Here is a 10,000-nt window from a genome sequence, read left to right on the forward strand (position 1 = left end):
TAGGCTGATCCCTTACAGTTTTAGACAGTAGCCAATAGGCTGAACCCTGACAGTTTTAAGACAGTAGCCAATAGGCTGAACCCTGACAGTTTTAGACAGTAGCCAATAGGCTGAACCCTGACCGTTTTAGACAGTAGCCAATAGGCTGAACCCTTACAGTTATAGACAGTAGCCAATAGGCTGGTCTACAGTAGTCTATATGAGGTGTTCAGGCCTACAGTAGTCTATATGAGGTGTTCAGGCTTACAGTAGTCTATATGAGGTGTTCAGGCCTACAGTAGTCTATATGAGGTGATCAGGTCTACAGTAGTCTATATGAGGTGTTCAGGCTTACAGTAGTCTATATGAGGTGTTCAGGCCTACAGTAGTCTATATGAGGTGTTCAGTGAAGGCCTACAGTAGTCTATATGAGGTGTTCAGGTCTACAGTAGTCTATATGAGGTGTTCAGTGAAGGCCTAACTAATGATAAAACATGGATCTATACAGTGTAAACTAATGATAAAACATGGATCTATACAGTGTAAACTAATGATAAAACATGGATCTATACAGTGTAAACTAATGATAAAACATGGATCTATATAGTGTAAACTAATGATAAAACATGGATCTATACAGTGTAAACTAATGATAAAACATGGATCTATCCAGTGTAAACTAATGGGACGAACTCAGTGCAGTTCAATCTCTTGCATCTCTGTGCAGGAGGTGCACGGCCGTGCACAAGCGCAGCTTAGAGGGAACATTGTCCACGTGTGTTCTTGTGTCCAAGAACCTTTGAAATGTTTGAATCCTTGTTGATGTGATGTGATTTTGTGTATTTAAAATGTCTCACCATGTAGGACTCCAGACAGGACACCAGCTGTCTAACACAGGGCTCCAGACAGTTCTGATTCCTCTTGACCTTCTGCAGTGACGTGTCTGTCAGGATCTACACAGAGGAGATACGACCGTGAGGAGAGAGGGACACACACACACACACACACACACACACACGATACAGGAACACACACACACACACACACACACACACACACACACACACACACACGATACAGGCACACACACACGATACAGGAACACACACACACACGATACAGGCACACACACACACACACACACGATACAGGCACACACACACGATACAGGGACACACACACACACACACGATACAGGGACACACACACACACACACGATACAGGCGCACACACACACACACACACACGATACAGTCACACACACACACAATACAGGCACACACACACACACACGATACAGGGACACACACACACACGATACAGGGACACACACACACACACACAATACAGGCACACACACACACACACACGATACAGGCGCACACACACACACACACGATACAGGCACACACACACACACACACACACACACACACACACACACACACACACACAGGGTTACCTTCTGTATCTTGGTCCTCATGGCGGTGGGGATGGTGGTAGGGGAGATGAACTGGAAGGACGGAGCAGCGTTGTTGGGGTAGTGGGAAGGGAACTTCACCACCAGGTGGACCTGGTTGGTCCCGAACAGGGCCGACACCACACAGCTACGGTTCACCGCATCCATCTGGAGGCTCGAACAATCACACCACAGAACCGCGTCAGTACGACGTAGAACAATCACACCACAGGACCGCGTCGGTACGACGTAGAACAATCACACCAGAGAACCGCATCGGTACAATGTAGAACAATCACACCACAGAACCGCATTGGTACGACGTAGAACAATCACACCACAGAACCGCGTTGGTACGATGTAGAACAATCACACCACAGAACCGCATTGGTACGACGTAGAACAATCACACCACAGAACCGCATTGGTACGACGTAGAACAATCACACCACAGAACCGCATCGGTACGACATAGAACAATCACACCACAGAACCGCATTGGTACGACGTAGAACAATCACACCACAGAACCGCATCGGTACGACATAGAACAATCACACCACAGAACCGCATCGGTACGACGTAGAACAATCACACCACAGAACCGCATCAGTACGACGTAGAACAATCACACCACAGAACCGCATCAGTACGACGTAGAACAATCACACCACAGAACCGCATCGGTACTACGTAGAACAATCACACCACAGAACCGCATCGGTACTACGTAGAACAATCACACCACAGAACCGCATCGGTATTACGTAGAACAATCACACCACAGAACCGCATCGGTATTACGTAGAACAATCACACCACAGAACCGCATCGGTATTACGTAGAACAATCACACCACAGAACCGCATTGGTACAATGTAGAACAATCACACCACAGAACCGCGTTGGTACGACGTAGAACAATCACACCACAGACTGCGTTGGTACGACGTAGAACAATCACACCACAGAACCGCGTTGGTACGACGTAGAACAATCACACCACAGAACCGCATTGGTACGATGTAGAACAATCACACCACAGAACCGCATCGGTAGAATGTAGAACTATCACACCACAGAACTGCATTGGTACTACGTAGAACAACCACACCACAGAACCGCATTGGTACGACGTAGAACAATCACACCACAGAACCGCGTTGGTACGATGTAGAACAATCACACCACAGAACCGCATTGGTACGACGTAGAACAATCACACCACAGAACCGCATAATAAAGGGAGATGTAGTTCTATAGAACAGGCCACCATAATAAAGGGAGATGTAGTTCTATTGAACAGGCCACCATAATAAAGGGAGATGTAGTTCTATTGAACAGGCCACCATAATAAAGGGAGATGTAGTTCTATTGAACAGACCACCATAATAAAGGGAGATGTAGTTCTATTGAACAGACCACCATAATAAAGGGAGATGTAGTTCTATTGAACAGACCACCATAATAAAGCCATTCTAACGGTATGAATGGTGTAGGGGTCCGTCTAGCTACACTGTCATAAAGCCTACATAACAATGTCATAAGATGTCGTAAGACTGACACAGCAGATGTCATTAGGAGTCATAACCCGTTTTAAATAACTGATACAGCAGACGTCATTATGAGTTATAAACTGTCATAAGAGGAGTGACATAGCATCATCAGGAGTTACAAGCAGTCATAAGACTATCCTAGGAGATGTCATCAGGAGTTATAAGCAGTCATAAGACTATCCTAGGAGATGTCATCAGGAGTTACAAGCAGTCATAAGACTATCCTAGGAGATGTCATCAGGAGTTATAAGCAGTCATAAGACTATCATAGTAGACGTCATTAGGAGTTATAAGCAGTCATAAGACTATCCTAGGAGACGACATCAGGAGTTACAAGCAGTCATAAGACTATCATAAGAGATGTCAAAAGGAGTTATAAGCAGTCATAAGACTATCATAGGAGACGTCATTAGGAGTTATAAGCAGTCATAAGACTATTCTAGGAGACGTCATCAGGAGATACAAGCAGTCATAAGACTATCCTAGGAGATGTCATCAGGAGTTATAAGCAGTCATAAGACTATCCTAGGAGATGTCATCAGGAGTTATAAGCAGTCATAAGACTATCCTAGGAGACGTCATCAGGAGTTATAAGCAGTCATAAGACTATCCTAGGACACGTCATCAGGAGTTACAAGCAGTCATAACACTATCACAGGAGATGTCATAAGGAGTTATAAGCAGTCATAAGACTATCACGGGAGAGGTCATTAGGAGTTATAAGCTCACCTCGACGTTGACGTTCCTGATCTGCAGGTTGACCAGAGAGAACTCCTGTTGCAGTGTCTGGGGCAGAGCAGAGGGGTCATGTCGACCACCGGAGGTCAGAGAACCAGCCTGGTCTGTGAGCAAGAGAGACAACACTTATTCCTCTGTTCTTCTGTAGTCAGGTCTATACATTCCTCTGTTCTACTGTAGTCAGGTCTATACATTCCTCTGTTCTACTGTAGTCAGGTCTATACATTCCTCTGTTCTACTGTAGTCAGGCCTATACATTCCTCTGTTCTACTGTAGTCAGGTCTATACATTCCTCTGTTCTACTGTAGTCGGGCTATACATTGTTCTACTGTAGTTAGGTCTATACATTCCTCTGTTCTACTGTAGTCTGGTCTATACATTCCTCTGTTCTACTGTAGTCAGGTCTATACTTTCCCCTGTTCTACTGTAGTCAGGTCTATACATTCCTCTGTTCTACTGTAGTCAGGTCTGTACATTCCTCTGTTCTACCGTAGTCAGGTCTATACATTCCTCTGTTCTACTGTAGTCAGGTCTATACATTCCTGTGTTCTACTGTAGTCAGGTCTATACATTCCCCTGGTCTACTGTAGTCAGGTCTATACATTCCTGTGTTCTACTGTAGTCAGGTCTATACATTCCTGTGTTCTACTGTAGTCAGGTCTATACATTCCTCTGTTCTACCGTAGTCAGGTCTATACGTTCCTCTGTTCTACCGTAGTCAGGTCTATACATTCCTCTGTTCTACCGTAGTCAGGTCTATACGTTCCTCTGTTCTACCGTAGTCAGGTCTATACATTCCTCTGTGAGTAGATAATCTTTCCCAGCGTGGCCTATTTTAAAGATAGTATGAAGAACTCTAAAAGCGGCGCCCTGAATTTAACAGGCGCTATCGTATCGACAAACGATCAGTGGGAAAAAGTTTTAATGGACTAATTTCTGGAGAACGATCGTGCCATGCTGACTCTCTGAATCAGACGATGAGGAAATCCCTGATTTAAGTCAAAAACATTTTCATTGAAACAGACATTGTAGAGTCTTCTGATGACAGTGACAGGGAAGAAACGGCGATCGACAGTGTTGTTGTCACAGATGAAGTTGACCGAGCTTTGAAATCAGCGAAAAGCGCAGTGAAAGCGGAGTATGATAGCTGAGGAGATGGAGAAAATGAGAACACACAGAAGGCTGTTGTATAAAACACCTGTCTCCGGATTACATCTTCAAACTAAGGGCAACCATGGCATCCGTGACAGAGAGGGAGAAGCGTCCATCCATGTATACGGGTAAGATAGTCTAGCTAGCTACATTTTTAGATATTATTAAGTCGTTTTCATTACAACACGTACTGTTAGCTAGCTAGCTACCGTTCGCTGGCTGGCTCGCTAGCTACCGTTCGCTGGCTGGCTCGCTAGCTACCGTTCGCTGGCTGGCTCGCTCGCTACCGTTCGCTGGCTGGCTCGCTTGCTACTGTTCACTGGCTGGCTCGCTAGCTACCGTTATGTGTATGATCTGTGTAGTAATATTATTCACGTCTCAGAAATCCATTTGCATTTCTAGTTATAGCCTAATGTTAGCTAGCTAGCTAACATTGAACCTAGTTGGTTAGCTTAAGCTACCTGTAGATTAATGCATGGTGGCTATCTATTACAATCAGTTTGTACTGCTATGCCGCATTCAAAACAAATGGGAACTTGGAAATCTCTGACGTCCAACTGCTGTTGCGTTCAAGACAACTAAAAACTCAAGGAGAAAAAAAAAGAGCTCAGACTGAGAAAAAATCATTTTGAACGGTCATCCATCTTGGAATTCCAACTCGGGAACTCTGGCCTCTTTCTAGAACCCCGACTTTCCGACCTGAAGAGCACCGCCTCCATAATTTGACCTCGTATTCTTTCCAAGTTCCCCAGTTGTCTTGAAAGCACCGTTAGGTTTATTGTTTAGCTAGCTACATGTCTAAACCAAAGACCACTTCGCCAGATGATTACATGACCCATCAAGATAGCTAGGCGTGTTCTGGTGGGGGTGTGATTACGGACCATCCCTCACCCTCACCCTGCAGGTCTTCAGATGGCAGGCCAGAGCTGTGTACGGTGGGTTCAGGGTCCTGAGAGGGAAGGCTCTTCTCTGACTCGGTAGTTAGGCTGATCCCTTCCATCAGATCCTCTACCAGGTCGTTGGCACACAGCTACACAGAGAAACACAGGGAGAACATATATTTTAAATATGGAATTAACATGAAGCGAATCCCAAATGACACCCAGTTACCAAAACAATACCGCACCACTTTTGACCAGAGGGCCTCATAGAGATTTTGAATAGAGTGTTGGATTTGACAGATTCCAAACCTTCTGTAGCTGTACCTTCCAGCCTTCTGTAGCTGTACCTTCCAGCCTTCTGTAGCTGTACCTATTCTATTGAAATCTCCTATTCAAATCATAGAGATTTTGAATAGAGCGTTGGATTTGACAGATTCCACACCTTCTGTAGCTGTGGATCCAGCCTCCATATTCTCAGAGTCTGGTCTCTGGATAACGTCACCATCTGGTAGTCCTTAGAAGCTAGAAAAGGAGACAAGACGGGAGGAATCAGAGGACTGAACTCTATGGACGATGAGACACGGCAATACTTCATTACCAGGTGGATTCATGATAACAGTTTAGGATGTGGGGGAAGAGGTAGCTTGGTAATGTTGACAAAATGTATGCATTACAAGAAGTTGCTTTGAATAAAGTCAGCCACCCAGGCTGGTAAAGAGTTATATATTATACAGGCTGGTAGAGGTATATTATATGATATATTATCCAGGCTGGTAGAGTTATATTATATGATATATAATCCAGGCTGGTAGAGTTATATTATATGATATATTATCCAGACTGGTAGAGTTATATTATATGATATATTATCCAGGCTGGTAGAGTTATATTATATGATATATTATCCAGGCTGGTAGAGGTATATTATATGATATATTATCCAGGCTGGTAGAGTTATATTATATGATATATAATCCAGGCTGGTAGAGTTATATTATATGATATATTATCCAGACTGGTAGAGTTATATTATATGATATATTATCCAGACTGGTAGAGGTATATTATATGATATATTATCCAGGCTGGTAGAGTTATATTATATGATATATTATCCAGCCACCCAGACTGGTAGAGTTATATTATATGATATATTATCCAGGCTGGTAGAGTTATATTATATGATATATTATCCAGGTTGGTAGAGTTATATTATATGATATATTATCCAGCCACCCAGACTGGTAGAGTTATATTATATGATATATTATCCAGGTTGGTAGAGTTATATTATATGATATATTATCCAGCCACCCAGACTGGTAGAGTTATATTATATGATATATTATCCAGGTTGGTAGAGTTATATTATATGATATATTATCCAGGCTGGTAGAGTTATATTATATGATATATTAGCCAGGCTGGTAAAGAGTTATATTATATGATATATTATCCAGCCACCCAGGCTGGTAGAGTTATATTATCCAGCCACCCAGGCTGGTAGAGGTATATTACCCAGTCACCCAGGCTGGTAGAGGTATATTACCCAGTCACCCAGGCTGGTAGAGTTATATATGATATATTATCCAGGCTGGTAAAGAGTTGTATTACATGATATATTATCCAGCCACCCAGGCTGGTAGAGTTATATTATATGATATATGATCCAGCCACCCAGGCTGGTAGAGTTATATTATATGATATATTACCCAGTCACCCAGGCTGGTAGAGTTATATTATCCAGCCACTCAGGCTGGTAGAGGTATATTACCCAGCCACCCAGGCCAGTAGAGGTATATTACCCAGCCACCCAGGCTGATAGAGGTATATTACCCAGCCACCCAGGCTGGTAGAGGTATATTACCCTGCCACCTAGGCTGGTAGAGGTATATTACCCAGTCACCCAGGCTGGTAGAGGTATATTACCCAGTCACCCAGGCTGGTAGAGGTATATTATATGATATATTATCCAGGCTGGTAGAGTTATATTATATGATATATTATCCAGCCACCCAGGCTGGTAGAGTTATATTATCCAGCCACCCAGGCTGGTAGAGGTATATTACCCAGCCACCCAGGCTGGTAGAGGTATATTACCCAGCCACCCAGGCCGGTAGAGGCCTCCTTTACCCTCTTTCTGCGGACGCCACTGGAACTCCAGCACCACATCATCGTGTCCCACGAAGGCGTGAACGGGGCTGTTGAGGTCCAGAGCGCTCCAAAGCAACAAGCTGTTTTCACGTCTCAGCTGGGGAACCATCACTGTAACCAGGCCGTTGGAGAAAGGCTACACACACACACACACACACACACACACACACACAGCGTTATAGACAGATAGATATCCCTAACTCTCAGACAGATATCCACTCTTCACACGAGGAGAACTGGTGAAAGGAAGAGTCAACTCACTGTATATCTGGCCTTCCACACTGGAACCTGACAAGATAGGATGTTCAGATACTTCCTCGGCTGTCTGTAGTCCCAGAACTGCACAGAGAAATTGAAGGACAGCACAGTAAGTACAACGGGAGAATCATAGCAAAAAAGCTATGTGAATATCCTACATATCGTAAAACTTCAATTAAAAGCCCAGGCGTTTATTTCCTTAAATCACTGAAGACAACAGGCGCTTTTTTTTAAAGACAGGCTTCTATTTGAGCCAGGCCTCTATTTCCTTAATGCGCACAGCTTTAGCTCATTTGCATAGTTAATTGTTTAATTCAAAGCATTTGAATACATTTCTTCATTTCCTGTGTCTAATGTGTTATCATTTACACGGTGTAACCAGGTTTCCATCTGACCATTTTATACCAGTAAAAGTACACGTCGGATAAAAATTTTAACGATCGGCCTGATGGAAACAGAACATTTGGCGTTAAACTTTCCAAATGTTAAGAAACCTGAATACGCTAGACAAGACGGCTATTTGAGACCGCGTTTAAATGAACTTTTACGGTAGCTATGACGTTCCGGGGAAAAGGTAATTTACCCTGACGGAGTTGTCCTGACTGGACGTTGCCAGGATGTGTTCGTTGTCAGGGTGCCAGTCCAGACCGTGGATCTTAGACAGGTGAGCTGCTACATACTCCACAGCTGTGTTGGGTTTCTGGGTAATAGATAACACAGGACCATCAGGCACAAAACCAAGACACGGGGACACCGGCTGAACATGTTACAGGGACACCGGCTGAACATGTTACAGGGACACCGGCTGAACATGTTACGGGGACACTGGCTGAACATGTTACGGGGACACTGGCTGAACATGTTACGGGGACACTGGCTGAACATGTTACGGGGACACTGGCTGAACATGTTACGGGGAAACTGGCTGAACATGTTACGGGGACACTGGCTGAACATGTTACGGGGACACTGGCTGAACATGTTACCGGATGAACATAGTTACCGGGGACACTGCTGAACATGTTACGGGGGACCTGGCTGAACATGTTACGGGGACACTGGCTGAACATGTTACGGGGACACTGGCTGAACATGTTACGGGACACTGGCTGAACATGTTACGGGGACACTGGCTGAACATGTTACGGGGACACCGGCTGAACATGTTACGGGGACACCGGCTGAACATGTTACGGTGACACCGGCTGAACATGTTACAGGGACACCGGCTGAACATGTTACAGGGACACCGGCTGAACATGTTACAGGGACACCGGCTGAACATGTTACAGGGACACCGGCTGAACATGTTACAGGGACACTGACTGAACATAAGGGACACAGGACACTTCAATATGTTCAATCTGAAATGAAATATTGATATCTGATCAACGAGTAAGTGTGTACCAGTATACCATTTAGAATTGACCCTACATAGGTTATAATGTAGTAGTGACCCTACACAGGTTATAATGTAGTACTGACCCTACACAGGTTATAATGTAGTACTGACCCTACACAAGTTATAATGTAGTTCTGACCCTATAGTCCAGATGACCCTCCACAGGTTATAATGTAGCACTGACCCTACATAGGTTATAATGTAGTACTGACCCTACACAGGTTATAATGTAGTACTGACCCTACACAGGTTATAATGTAGTACTGATCCTACACAGGTTATAATGTAGTACTGACCCTATACAGGTTATAATGTAATAGTGACCCTCTAGTCCAGATGACCCTACACAGGTTATAATGTAGTTCTGACCCTACACAGGTTATAATGTAGTACTGACCCTACACAGGTTATAATGTAGTA

At 44.0% G+C, this 10,000-nt stretch overlaps 1 protein-coding gene across 1 annotated transcript in view; it reads right to left on the bottom strand.

Moving 5' to 3' along the window:
* wdr59 (WD repeat domain 59) overlaps positions 1-10,000 on the bottom strand; it is a gene marked incomplete in the record, with an annotated part of 43,251 nt that overhangs the window by 22,277 nt on the left and 10,974 nt on the right. Inside the window, 8 exon segments of the mRNA XM_029768567.1 lie at positions 837-932; positions 1,443-1,607; positions 3,725-3,837; positions 5,777-5,915; positions 6,209-6,288; positions 7,900-8,056; positions 8,182-8,259; positions 8,762-8,878. Of these exon segments, the coding sequence (XP_029624427.1) occupies positions 837-932; positions 1,443-1,607; positions 3,725-3,837; positions 5,777-5,915; positions 6,209-6,288; positions 7,900-8,056; positions 8,182-8,259; positions 8,762-8,878 (945 nt within the window).

This window comes from Salmo trutta, chromosome 12, assembly GCF_901001165.1.
Source record: "Salmo trutta chromosome 12, fSalTru1.1, whole genome shotgun sequence".
In the NCBI taxonomy this organism is placed as follows: Eukaryota; Metazoa; Chordata; class Actinopteri; order Salmoniformes; family Salmonidae; genus Salmo; species Salmo trutta.